Source organism: Prionailurus viverrinus, chromosome D4, assembly GCF_022837055.1.
Source record: "Prionailurus viverrinus isolate Anna chromosome D4, UM_Priviv_1.0, whole genome shotgun sequence".
Classification (NCBI taxonomy): Eukaryota; Metazoa; Chordata; class Mammalia; order Carnivora; family Felidae; genus Prionailurus; species Prionailurus viverrinus.
The window spans coordinates 59,139,782-59,154,116 of record NC_062573.1 but is presented as its reverse complement, the minus strand read 5'-3'; the positions used below and the strand labels follow the sequence as shown (position 1 = coordinate 59,154,116).

General features: G+C 41.3%; 1 protein-coding gene and 1 non-coding gene across 7 annotated transcripts in view; both read left to right on the top strand.

Moving 5' to 3' along the window:
• Positions 1-14,335, top strand: part of AOPEP (aminopeptidase O (putative)) — a 349,846-nt gene that overhangs the window by 46,834 nt on the left and 288,677 nt on the right. For all 6 annotated transcript variants that reach the window (XM_047829009.1, XM_047829006.1, XM_047829007.1 and 3 more), the window contains exon 4: positions 5,348-5,514. In XM_047829009.1, the coding sequence (XP_047684965.1) occupies positions 5,348-5,514 (167 nt within the window). The remainder of the gene's footprint in view (positions 1-5,347; positions 5,515-14,335) is intronic.
• On the top strand, positions 4,032-4,138 carry LOC125151077 (U6 spliceosomal RNA). Its single transcript, XR_007146624.1, has one exon. It is a non-coding gene; the product is annotated as a U6 spliceosomal RNA (small nuclear RNA).

Sequence of the window (14,335 nt, the reverse complement as noted above, 5' to 3'; positions counted from 1 at the left end):
TTTTAAGGGGGAAGGTGAGGACATATGGGGACATAAGGAATTTTCCCCTTTTTTCGTACCTGCACCTGGTTGTAAGTAGCTCATAAGTCAGTTGGGGCCTGTGGATATTCTGAGGTTTGTCACCTGATGAGCCAGGTGGTTGCTGTGGGCCCTTTTGCCTTCCTCTACATTCCATTACTGAAGCCTGTTGCCTAAAAGTGGCCTCTACAGAAAATAGAAAACACATAGATTAAAGAAAAAAAATGTTTAATGTTTATTTTTGAGAGAGAGAGAGAGCAGGGAAGGGGCAGAGAGAGAGGGAGACACAGAATCCCAAGCAGGCTCTGTGCTGTTGGCGCAGAGCCTGATGCGGGGCTTGATCCCATAAACTATGAGATCATGACCTGAGCTGAAGTTGGGCGCTCAACTGACTGAGCCACCCAGGCTCCCCTAAAACACATAGATTCTAGCAGCAAGGATGCCCCCGCCCCCATGTAAAGAGAAGGTTGCAGAAGAGGATTGTGAGGACAGTGGGGGGGTGGGAGGCAAGAGCTTTCTGGGGGCCTGGCTGCGTAACTAATCTCCTTGATGGGAGAGTCCTGGAACCCAGTGACAATAGGACAGAAAGAGCCTTCAAGGGAGGTCAAGACAGAACTCTAGAATAAAGTATCTAGAACTAGACCATTTAGAGGGTAAATAATGGAGAATGGGAGAAGAAAGGATGGTGATAACAGTGCTTTTTAAAAATCCAGCCAGTGGGGGGCGCCTGGGTGGCTCAGTCGGTTGAGCGTCCGACTTCAGCTCAGGTCACGATCTCGCGGTCCGCGAGTTTGAGCCCCGCGTCAGGCTCTGGGCTGATGGCTCGGAGCCTGGAGCCTGCTTCCGATTCTGTGTCTCCCTCTCTCTCTGCCCCTCCCCAGTTCATGCTGTGTCTCTCTCTGTCTCAAAAATAAATAAATGTTAAAAAAAAAAAATCCAGCCAATGGAAGGATTTCCTTCCCCACACACTCCCTGATTTGTGGGTGGTACCCAGACTCAAATCTGCCAGCAGCATCAGTAGTTAGTTCATAAACCGATCATTCCTCAGTTTTCTAAGATCGGTCTGATTTCTAACAGTCCCATTGCTGAACACTGTACTGTTTGTGGTTAGAAAATCATGATCTCTGTGCCCATACAAGTGTCCTCTGCCATAGAGTCTGTAAAGCCCTGTACGGGCAAATTAATTAGGAATTCTTCTTCCTTGTCCCTTCCTGTGACCTTGCTTGTCATCTTGAGTTTCCTTTCTTGCTTAATAGCTTTGCAATCCATCTTATCACCTGAGCCAGAAACCTGAGAAAATTCTCTTATCTATTGCTGCATAACAAATTACCCCAAACTTAACAGCTTAAAAGAACAAACATTTATTATCTCACAGGGTTTCTGAGGGTTAAGATTCCAGGAGCAGCTTAATCGGGTGGTTCTGGCTCAGGATCTCTTACAAGGTTGCAGTCAGCTATCTGTCAGGGCCACAGGCATCTCAGCTGGACAATTCTCTTCCAAATTCATTTGCATGGTTATTGACAGACCTCAGGTCCTCCCTGACTGTACACCAGAGGTCTCTATATTCTAGCACATGGGCCCCTCCAGAGGCTGTGTGAGTACTGTCTTGACATGGCAGCTGGGTGCCCTCCAGAGCAAGTGATAGGGAGGGAGGCAGGCGGGGGGGTGGGAGGAAAGGAGGGAGAGAGAGACACTGAGAGACCCTAAAATGAAAGTCACAGATTTTTAAATTCTCTAATCTCAGAAATGACATCTCTTCTGCCATATCCTATTGGTCACACAGACCATCCCTGCTACAGTGTGGGAGGGGACTCCATAAGGGTATGAATACCAGGAGGCAAGGGTTATTGGGGGCCACTTGGAAGCAGCTATCTCTGAGCGGCTCCTTTCCTTCTTCTCCTTCAGCAGATCATTAAGTCCTTCTGATTCTTCCTCTACAGTGTTTTTCAGATATGACAGCATCTGAAATCTGTTTCTTCAGGGAAGAGGCATGGAGGCTGATGGAGGAAGCCTTGGGGACCACACACCTAAGGGCACAGGGGGAATATATAATACTATGCTCCAGCCCAAACTTATAGGGAGAAGGAGAGCATACCTCTTGGCAAGCCAGTCTTTTGGGGAGGATTCATTCCCTGTGCAGGGAAGGGGAGACATGTAACACTAGAGTCACCCTACAGAAACCAGGTGCTGAGCACAATAGCAAGTGAGCACGGGTGCTTTCAGACTTAACCAAAGCACCTAGGATTTAAGACCATAATATGAGGTCAGCTCCCCCTTTGCATGAGGCAGAGAAAGTCTTTTTATTTTTTTATTTTTTTTTAATGTTTATTTTTGACAGAGAGACAGAGACAGAGACAGAGACAGAGACAGAGAGACAGAGCATGAGCAGGGGAGAGGCAGAGAGAGAGGGAGACACAGAATCTGAAACAGGCTCTAGGCTCTGAGCTGTCAGCACAGAGCCCGACGCGGGGCTCGAACTCATGGACCGTGAGATCATGACCTGAGCCGAAGTCAGACACTCAGTCGACTGAGCCACCCAGGCGCCCCTTGGGCAGAGAAAGTCTTAGGAGATCTCCAGTCAAAGGTCTGTCACTTCCTTGTAAATATCACAAATAGGTTTAACTCCACATGTCTACTTAGATTGGAAGTGGCTTCCTAGAGCTCTTGAACTGAGAAAAGTTGTGGGATCCATTCTGCTTCAGTGAGGAAGAAAGCCTTGATTCTCAATGTCTACCATTGTCAGAGGAAATGAGTTTATACCTTCCATTTTGCTGGTGGGAATACACCCCATTTCCACTGATGATACCTTTCTTCCTTGAGACCCTCCTATAAGATGGGCTTTGGGGGAAAAAGCAAAACAGTTAGTAGAGTTTTCAGAAGTAGGCATACCTTGAACCCCAACTCCATGAGCTACTTGAGCTGCTACAGCGCTGTCCCACCATGCACCCACCACTACCAGCCCCACCTGGGAGGAAGCTGGGAGAACCTCATTAGGTTCTTCAACAGTCTAAAGCTGGATGGTTAACCAAGATTAAGTCAACTGACTAAGGGTCCAAGGAGGCCTAGGTGGGAGTTCAGAACTCGTTGGTGGGAGATTCTGGGCCTTCTATGAAAATTTACCTTTGTTCTTAGATTTATAAACTTGGGACCAGAATCATAAGTTTATGGCCCAGAATAGAGGTCGGCTCTGCCATCCATCGCCGTTTGACTTGGGACTCGGAGAGGTCAAGGGACTTTCTCACAGTCATTTGATAAGTTGGCCAGGACCATGGGCTCCATCATTTCTAATCTTTCCCTGCCCTGTGTTGGACATGTGAGCACAGTGGCATGCACACTGCCTGGACAGAGAGGCTGCAGCTGCCTGTTTGCTCTGACATCCAGTTTCTGCCCTCCTTGTGACCTCTGAATGACAAGGAACCTCATTTCCCAGGCTGCCTTGTCTTCTGCCTCCTACTAGGTTTGGCCCACGGTTTGGGGCACTGGTGGAAAATTTGAGAGCAGGAATTGGTGAGAAACAAGGTATTTCTTCCTCCCTCCCTGCTTTCTTTGGCATCTCCAGTAGTGACTGAGTCTCCCCTGGTCCCAGCACCCGTTGGACAGTCCCCACTGTGCCTCTGGCTTCTGCCACATGACCCCTTGAGCTGCAACCCAGTAATTCCCAGTAACACCAGCTCCCTCAGCCTGAGGACTCACTGCTGTTTACCCCTTCAGCTAATCCCCGGGTTGCCTCATTTTCCTCTGGCTTCTCAGCCCTTCTATTATTGGTATAGCCAGTTGCCTATGTTAAATTACTTATGTTTGGTAAGATCTAGACTGGTGTGTCCTTTACTTACTGGGCCCTGAATGATGGAGTAGGACCATCATTCTGTGTGTTCCCTCACATTATAGGAACACAATAAATGTTGAGTCATAATCATGTTAATGAAAAAGGAAAACCAGTTTACCCAAGAGAGTTAGTGCTCTGCTCTATTCCTTTACTCTATAAATCAAGCTGATTAAAACTACATCATGTTGTGCTCGCTTCGGCAGCACATATACTAAAATTGGAACGACACAGAGAAGATTAGCGTGGCCCCTGCGCAAGGATGACACGCAAATTCGTGAAGCATTCCATATTTTTGGGTAAGGGGCATCAAGGAATCTACCCCTGAAATCATTGTTTCACTATATGCTAACTAACTTGGATGCAAATTTTAAAAAGTAAAAAATAAAATTAAAAAAAAAACCCCTACATCATGTTTGTCATAATTCCTGAAAAGCAAAAAAGTGGAGACATTTTCTTAAGACATTTTCCTGAGGGTCAGTTGTGTGCCTTCAACTCTGGTGTCAAAAGAATTGATTTCTTTGATCTCCTGGATCTTTTCCATCTCTGTCCTCTGATTTAATCATGGAAAGGATCGTTCTTGGTATGGGTGGGTTTGTAATTTTTAATTGTTGCAGAACGAGCCCTAACGTCATACTATTTGGTTTCCTCCACTCGCTTTGGTAATGACTCTACTTGGCCTTCCCATCACAAGCTTGGTTGTTGTGACCTACAGTCCTGTTTATATGCCAACCCCTGTTCTTGGCCTCCACACAAGGATTCCCACAAGGGTTCCATTTGAGATGGTGGTTTCCAACATTGGAGATATCTGCCCGCCAGCAACTGGATTTGAGACCACCAGCTTGTTTTTCCAAACATTAATATCTCAGTGATCTCTAAACATATTTTCTTTTCCAGAATGTTTTCCAAAAGGTTTGTAAGAATGTCTCTAAACCTTTTTGTTTTCTTCTGAAGGTATTAAGGGCCTAAGGGGAGGGGCATGGGTAATATAAATTTTAAATTGGCAGAATAGTGGGGCACCTGGGTGGCCCATTCGGTTAAGCGTCCCACTTGGTTTCAGCTCAGGTCATGATCTCACAGTTTGTGAGTTCGAGCCCCACGTAGGGCTTCCTGCTTGGGATTCTCTCTCTCTCTCTCTCTCTCTCTCTCTGGCCCTTCTCTGTTTGTACTCTCTCTCTCAAAAATAGATATATAGATAAACTTAAAATAAATTGACAGAATGGTATTTAAAGCTATATCCAAAAATATATTCTTCCCTTAAAAAAAAAAACAACAACAATTCTCTTTACATATTTAAGTAATTCATTTGGGAGAAGTTACTATCCAGCTATTCACATAGCCAGCCCTTGGCAGTTTTAGTTCCAAATGCTTTGAAACCAGTCAACTACAAAGCCTCAAATGTTTTCTCTTTAAAAGCTCAACTTAACCTTCACTATGGCGGTGGTGAGAAAAGTGACAACTCATTTAAAGATTCTCCCCTTTTGTTTCTTTGTCTTTCTTCTGCAGGCCATGTGTTTATACTATGGGATCTCCCATAAACAACAGGGCCCTTTTTCCCTGCCAGGAGCCACCCGTTGCCATGTCAACATGGCAAGCTACAGTTCGAGCAGCTGCATCTTTTGTTGTTTTAATGAGTGGGGAAAATTCTGCCAAGCCAACACAGCTTCGGGAAGGTACCGTACATGTGTTCTGTGCTTCTTTCTGTATTGCGCACATGCTGGACCCAGGGATCCAGTACGCAATGTTTTTCTCAACTTTAAAGAGCTCCTTGATTAGTTGGGTTGGAATGAACCTACTAAAAACATTTTGCCAGAGAAAACAGCAGGGGATGGGGAGGGGCACTTGAGAGTCTGGACAAAGCATGCGGGGCTCTTCATGCCAGAGTTATCAATTCCTAGATTATTTTAGCAGTTGCTTTCACCTGGTGGTTTGTGGGCCATAAGCGGGTGGTCTCAGCTGAAGACTTTTGGGCAGGCAAATGTGTCACAGAAACACTGTTACAGTTGGGTTGTCTGGAGTTCAGTCGTGGAGCCTGTACCAGGTTATTCATTGCACTGAGCAATCGAACTCCTGTTGGCTGACCCACCGGAGATGCCCTGCTAAGGCATCTGTTCTACACACTGTTTGCCGATTCGGTTCTGAACCAAAGGTGTGTAAGAAAGATGGAAGGCAAGTGCTAACGCATCAACGTTTTGTCTGCGAGTCACGTGCCTATTGCACTGGCTAACATTTTCAGTTAAGATCCAGAGTGTGTTGACACCAGGTAAAACTTTTGTAATTATATTATATATTATTTCTTCATTTAAAATATGGTGTCTCCTCCTATGTACTTATTATAGAAACTTTAACACTTATAGAAAAGCAGAAGTAATACAAAATAACTTTAGAGAAAGTGGTTGCTAACATTTTGCTGCATTTCCCCCCAGTGTTTGAAATCAGTATGTATAATACGTGTTATCATTTCAAAATTGTCGTCGTAGCACGTAAGAGTTTTATATTCCACTCTTTTCCCTTGTACTGTATCTTGAATTTTTTTAGGCCACTAAGTATTTTTCAAAAATATGATTTTAATGTCTGCATAATAATTTTGTTGTATATATATCAGATTTTATTTAACGTTTCCACATTATCAGGCATTTTTATTATTTCCAGGGTGTTTTTCCTATTACGAATAAAGTTGCATTAAATTCCTGAGGAGCTAGTGTGTATAAAATGAGATAGATAGTGTGTATTGAGTCAAAAGTTTTGAACGTTTTTAAGGTTGTTGATACATATCTCAAGTTATTTTCCAGAAAGGTTGCACCAATTTCCATACCTATCTAGCTCTGAAGTTAACCTGGAGCTTCACCTGTCTGACAGGCAAGAGAAAGTCTCTCTTTAATTGGATCGCTTCGATTATCAGTGAGGTTGCACCTGTCCTTGTAGGTTTCTTAGCCATTTTCATTACCTATTCACTTCCTTTGCCCATTTTTATTCTAATAAATAAGCCTTAGTGAAGCTTTTCGAAAGTTTGTTTCACCTTTTAATTTGATTGGGTCTTTAAAAAATAAAGACACTGGAGCCTTCAAGTTGGTAAACGTGAAGATGCAGGGAGAGGCATGGATGTTTTGTGCATCTTCCCACGTCTCTTCTCATATGTGTCTCTTCCATCTAGCTGTTCCTGAGTTGTCTACTCTTCATCAAACGTAGCAGAGAAGTACACTGGCTGAGGGTTTCTTTGGCTGTTTCCTTATGGGGCCCCCTCATCACATAAAACTTATATTAAACAAATCTGTAAGCTCATCTCCTATATAAAAGAATAAAATAAAATAAAATAAAATAAAATAAAATAAAATAAAATAAAATAAAATAAAATAAAATAATTAATCACTTATGATATTTGTGGAAAGTATTTTTCCCAGTTTATAATATGCCTTTTAATTTCATATAATGTTTTTGACCTAGAGGAGATTTTAATTTTTATGTAGTCAAATCTGTCAAGTTTCTCTTAGAAAGTCTTTTGTTGCTCTGAGATTCATCTGCTTTGTTCTAATATTTTTACTTAAATTTTAGTTTAATTTTTGTAATTTAATCTGTTGGCAGTTTATTCTGGTCAGCTGTATGAAATGAGAACTAAACTTTTTTTTTTTCCCAAATAGGAAGCCAGTTGCTCCAAGATCATTTATTAGATTTTGCTGACTTGTAGTATCTCCTTTTTTAAAACAAAAAAATTATCTTTATTTTTGAGAGGGAGGGAGGGAGGGAGGGGGAGAGAGAGAGAGAGAGAGAGAGAGAGACGGAGAGGGAGAGTGGGGGAGGAGCAGAGAGACAGACAGACAGACAGACAGACAGACAGACATAGAATCTGAGGCAGTCTCCAAGCTCTGAGCTGTCAGCACAGAGCCCCACGTGGGGCTCAAACTCAGGAACCATGAGATCATGACCTGAGCCAAAGTTGGACGTTCAACGGACTGAGCCACTCAGGCTCACCCCTCTCCTTTTTTTAAATTAAGTTTTTTATTTTAACTCCAGTATAGTTAACATACAGTGTTACATTGGTTTCAGGTGTAAAATCTAGCGATTCAACAATTCTGTGCAGTACTCAGTGCTCATCATGACAAGTGTTATCTTTTGATTTGTGAGATCTCCTGTGTCAGAAACTAGTTTTATGCATGTACTGGAGGGTTCAGTGACTGTTTACTTGATTCCCAAGGTCAAAGCCAAACAAAACAAGCAATATATTTAAAAATTTTATTTTTGAGGCAACTGGGTGGTTCAGTCGGTTGAGCATCTGACTTTGGCTCAGGTCACAATCTCGCAGTTTGTGAGTTCAAGCCCCACGTTGGGCTCTGTATAGAGAGCACAGAGCCCACTTCTGATCCTCTGTCCCCCTCTTTCTCTGCCCCCTCGCAGCTCACGTTCTCTCTCTCTCAAAAATAATAATAAAAATAATTATAATTTTAATTTAAAAAATAGTAAATTTTTACTTTTAAAAATTGGTCACATTTACGTGGCTCATTTGGAAATGAACAAAGGACCGGGGTGCCTGGGTGGCTCCTTTGGTTAAGTGTCCTACTTCGGCTCAGGTTAGGATCTCACAGTTTGTGAGTTCGAGCCCCACATCAGGCTCTGTGCTGACAGTTCAGAGCCTGGAGCCTGCTTCAGATTCTGTGTCTCCCTCTCTCTCTGCCCCTCCCCCACTCACACTCTGTTGCTCTCTCTCTCTCTCTCTCAAAAATAAATGTTAAAAAAATTAGAAAATTTTTTAAACAAATGAACAAAGGACAAGAAAATTGCAGTAAAGTTACCTTTTTTGCTCCTAATTTCCACCTACCCAGTAATTGTCCCCCAAGGCAATCAAGGTGACCAATTTTCTTTGTGGATGGTATAGTTTCTCCTCTTTTGTTGCACAAATCATAACATGCTATACACCTTTTTGTATTATGCTTCCTCCTCTAGAATAAATGTGTCTTATAGCTAATCTTATATCTGAACATAATAAAGAACTTCCTCATTATTTTTATGACTACAGAGTATTCTGTAAATGGATGTTTCACAATTTAGTTAACTGATAGCTCTTGACTTCACTCTTTATCAAATAATAAATTTAATGAGCATTTACTTCTCTCCTCTTCCCTCACCACATTCCCCAGTTTTAATTAATACAGTTTGTCGTTTGGGACTGATATTATCTTTATATTTTGTTTTTGTATTCTACCTCGTTCATTTAAGCCTTGTTCATGAGGTGTGACAAATATATATCTCTGTGTAATTAATCAGCCCCCCTATGAAGACGTAGACTCTTTCTGTTCCCCTGGAAATTCCCCATGCCTTTGCCATCTCTCCTTAAGTCATTTCTCCCCAGCCGCACACCAGTCTCCCACTGCTCTGATTTCCATATCTCTGCCTCTCCTGTGGATTCAGATAAATGGACTTATTCTTTCATGTTGGGCTGCTTTTGCTCTGCATGTTTGTGAGTTGCATCCATATTGTTGTTGGTGTCAATAGTTTACTTTTTTATTATTTTTTTTATTAAATTTTTTTTTAATCTTTATTTTTGAGAGAGAGACAGAGCGCAAGCAGGGGAGGAGCAGAGAGAGAGGGAGACACAGCATCCGAAGCAGGCTCCAGGCCCTGAGCTGTCAGCACAGAGCCTGACACGGGGCTTGAACTCACGAACTGTGAGATCATGACCTGAGCTGAAGTGACGCTCAACTGACTGAGCCACCCAGGCGCCCCAATAGTTTACTCTTTTAAGGAAATTGGTCGAGGGGGGGGGGGCTTGGCTGGCTCAGTCGGTGGAGCATATCTCTAATCTCAAGGTTGTGAGTTTGAGCCCCATGTCAGGGGTAGACTTTGCTTGGAACATTTTTGTTTTTTTAAATAAGATAATTGCTGGGGCGCCTGGGTGGCGCAGTCGGTTAAGCGTCCGACTTCAGCCAGGTCACGATCTCGCGGTCCGTGAGTTCGAGCCCCGCGTCGGGCTCTGGGCTGATGGCTCAGAGCCTGGAGCCTGTTTCCGATTCTGTGTCTCCCTCTCTCTCTGCCCCTCCCCCGTTCATGCTCTCTCTCTGTCCCAAAAATAAATAAACGTTAAATAAGATAATTGCTGAGTAGTCACCCATTATATGAATGAACTGCAGGGGTTTTTGTTTGTTTGTTTTTTGTTTTATCTGCCCACCTGGTGAGGGACATTTGAATTGTTTTTGACCATCACAGAGCATATGCTGTGGACATTCAATTATAAGTCTTTTTGCGGATATAGGTTTTTATTTCTGAGTAATCGTGGAGTGGAATTGTGGGATCATATATGTATATTTTAACTCTGTAAGTATCTGCCAGACTAGTTCCAAAGTGATGGAGTCATTTTCTGTTCCACCAGCAGAACACGTGGTGTTGTCAGTCCTTTTAATTTTAGCCCTCCAGCTGGTGGTAAAAAACTTCTCCTTGTGGCTTTAATTCACATTTCTCTGGCGGCTAATGATGGTGAGCAACTTTTCATGTGCTTTTTGTACATTCCTATATCTTCCTTTAAAAAAACATCTCTTCAACTCACTCATTTATTAAATGTGGGTTTTTGGTTGTTTTTATTATTAGATTGTGACAATACTTTATATACTCTAGATATAAGCCTTCTGTCCGATATATGTATTGCAAATACACTCTTCCAGTCTGTATGGCTTGCCTTTTCATTTTTTACTAGTAGTCTATAATATAACACTGATTTTCCTTAGAGACGTTTTGTTCTGTAGTAATTCCGTTACAGATTAAGTTGTTTCTGTAACAGTTTCTTGCAATCCTTCCTCATCTTTTTTATCTCATTACTTTGTTGTCTTTTGATCTCACTATGTTACACTGTCTCAGCCTGTTGCCTTCACGTGGTTTTTTACTATTTTTTTAATAGAAGTTATATCTTGTATCATAATTGGAATGCCAGTTTGCTGAACTTGTTTGGGGTCTAGTAAATTGACTTCCAAGGCTTGTTCTTCCTCTGAGTCCTTAGAACAATGTTTTCTTTGACCTTTATTTTGAGGTTTTTTGTTTTTTGTTTTTTGTTTTTTAATAGTGTTCATGGCTTTCCTCTCTGCTATGTACCAACAGACAGGATAAAGTCTATGGATTTCCCTGCATTCCATTCACTGTCTACTTATGTGCTGCCTAAAACCTTCTCTCTGTTAATCACAGGAGAGGTTACAAAGCACACCGCTCCTTTATCCAGGCTCTGGTGCCTTCTTGCAAGTTGTCTGATGAACTTCTGCTGGGCTCACACAGGATCTTTTTCTACCCTCCCTATGTGGTTCCGTGACATGCTGAATTGATTGAGTATATGAAATGCCACAGCCTCAAGCAGGCACTGATACCTGAACTCCTCCAGCCTCTGTGGCTGCCTTTTGTGGTTTACTTGTGATAACTACACTTCCTCAGATGCTGTGTGGCTCTCCCTCCTCCCACTTCACCAAGGCTACATACTTCCTCATTCATAATTTGGCTCTGCAGTTCAGATATAAAGGCTGTGTTTGGCAGTGTTTCTCAAACTTGAGTATTATTTGTCTTTTTAGAGGGGGAAAAAAAATCCCCTGATTCACTGGAGTTGACTTAAATTACTTGTTTTAGAATGATATTTTAGAAAGTATAAATGGAAGACTGGGTATAAACTTTTACATAATATATGTTATATTACATTATGGATATATTATTGATGATATATATTATTATGATATATGTGATATGGTCAGTATATTTATTATTATCTATTTCGATAATATTTGTTATATATGTTATTATTATGTAATAACTCTTACACATCCATAAAGCCAAAATCAAATATAAACTAAACATAGACCAAACTATTAAATCAATAAAATTCAAATTAGCAACTTAATTTAATGTAAAGATTATTATTTCGCTGAAATGAAATTGCCCCTCACTATAACTGTAGTGTGGACAGCTCCATGAAGGTTCTGTTGAGATTATTGTGCGTCTTCTACCCTGAGCCACACAAGGATCTTGTCCTCCACCGCTTTTCTTCCACATGTTGTAAAGCTTTTGTTTACACAGTATACTATTATGTCATCTAGTCCTTATTCACCAAAAACATCATCCTTATGTTCTTTTCTTGTTATCTTTCAATAATTAAAGCAGTTTTGCATGTGCCTGTGCAATCATATACACTAGTGCAGATGTAAACTGTGAAATTGTTTACCAGTACTCAGTTATATCTGGATGATCCAGCCTGCTTGCCAAATCTGGCCTGCTACCTGTTTTTGTAAATAAAGTTTTACTGAAACATGGCCATCGCCTATGGCTGCTTTCGTGCTACAATGGCAGAGCTGAACTGTTGTGATAAAGATGGTATGGCCTGCAAAGCCTAAAATGTTTATTAACTAGCTTATTACAGAAAAAAAGCCTTCTGACCCCTTTCGTATCTGTCTATAATTGTCTATTTGAAGATTATCAAAATTAGAACAAGAATTGATTTTAAAATTTTCATGGAAATTTTCCATGCCTGCAGGAATATATCTGAGAATCTTTTTTTTCAGAATTAACCAACTCAGGGCAGAATTGTAATAAAGGAGATGCCTACTGGGATTTGCTTATGTTCATACCACTTACACTTACGTGATATCATGGAGTAGACTTTACCAATTCAAACTGAGAAAGGATTGAGTGAGACAAGGAAAAATACTCATACTAATATCTAATACTGCAGTTCCCCTACAGACCACAGCTGAGGTTTTCCAAAGGACAACCGGAAAAGAGTACTAGCAAAGCTCTTTGCTAGTTCCAAAATGGCTACCTTGAGGATGGAATAATGCCTCCAAATTTCTGTGCGCTCCCTAGAGAAAAAGGGTATGTGGCTACAAGATGATACTACTTCCTTTCTAAGTTATGTTTTCTAGTTTGTAGAGTGGTCTCCTAGGTCCTCCACTTTGTTGTGCACAATGCCCTTTAAAACGACGAGCTCCCCTCAAAAACATGAGCGGAAAACTGGGCCCCCAAGTCACAGTTGCCATCACAATGACACATCAGCGTGATTAGCACATTTGGCAGGCACCAGCTGATTTCCCGAAAGAAGCAAAGCACCTGGGAGCAGCATAATGTAATGAGGCAGATAACAGCAACAGAAATGACAGCAGCCTTTGGGCAGGGGACAGACATCAGAAGATGGACCTCTGAGCCCTTGCTACAGGAGGGAAATCATTCCTCTTCGCTCTTTACAAAAAGAAGGCTAATGGTTTAGATTGCAGCATGATGACCATCATAAGAATTTTATTAGCTCAGAAGTCACTAGCCTTTTTTCAAGAAGGCTACATCAAAGCTATCGATTTAGATTGGCTGGTTTGGCCCCTTTATTATTTAACTTCCCCAGCATAATTTCATTTGGGCAGATAGAAATGTTAGCTTGTATGTTACGGTTGGCCTCTGTTGCCTGCCAAAATGTAGCTCAACTATTATGCACAGAGACCCATTGCCCCCCAAAAGTGCTTTGTATATAATAGGTGCTCAATACTTGCTTAAAAAAATGTGTTCTGTATAATCAGATATAAGTTCATGGAAGGAGCATTTAAAAGCACTACTGAATAGTAACAAAAACGATTTTGGGGTCATTTCTGTACTTATGCTTCTGTTTAGAGTTTATGCCTTTTTTCCTAGGCTCAATAGATAATAAAAGAAAAAAGAACTGGCACAACATTCTTATTTTTCCCTGTTCTGCAATTCTTTTGTTTAGTTTAGTTTTATTTTATTTTTGTAGAGTCTAATTTAGTTTTATTTTTGTAGAGTCTAATTTAGTGTATTCCTACTAACTAGATAAATAAAACATTCCACTTATTTTTCATGGAAAGCCTGATGTAAATGAATAAAACTAACCTAAGCTGCTTACACAAGTAGGAGAAGAAGCATATGAACAAGAGAAAGGTGTTAAAAACTCTGTGTGCCCTCGCATAGTATCTGATTTCATTTTTCTGTGCAAAAGTAAGAAACTGTAGACATTACTTCATCCTGGGCAAAATGCTACTCTGGCCTGCCCAATAGACTAAGTCTCTGACATTCTCTCTCTTGACTTTGTGTGTGGAAATTCCAGGAAAAAGCCAGGATTTCAGGGTCCAGACCCTCCTGTGTGCAATTGAAAGCCAACTTTCTTTCCTCTTGATGGCTCAAAATGAGCAATACTACTTAGACTGCTCCTACAGTATGCAACCAGGAATTACGTATAAGGAAATGACAAAGTAAAAGACGTTTAGGAATGGTTATGATTAAGAGTTTTCACCACAAAGAGAGAATGCAACGTAGAGAAAGCTCCTTGTTTCTAGAACTGAGGAAACTGTATTCTGAGCTGGCACACATACATATGTTTCAAGGGATAGGAGTACAGAGTGAATGCATTCACCTTTTTCTCTTTAGAAAGCTCCTGGTGATCGAGACAGTGTTGTGCTCTGTTACATCCCTCACTTTAAGGCCTCACATCATGTACTCAGCACTTTCTAAATCTTTGTCCATTCATTCTTTTCATTT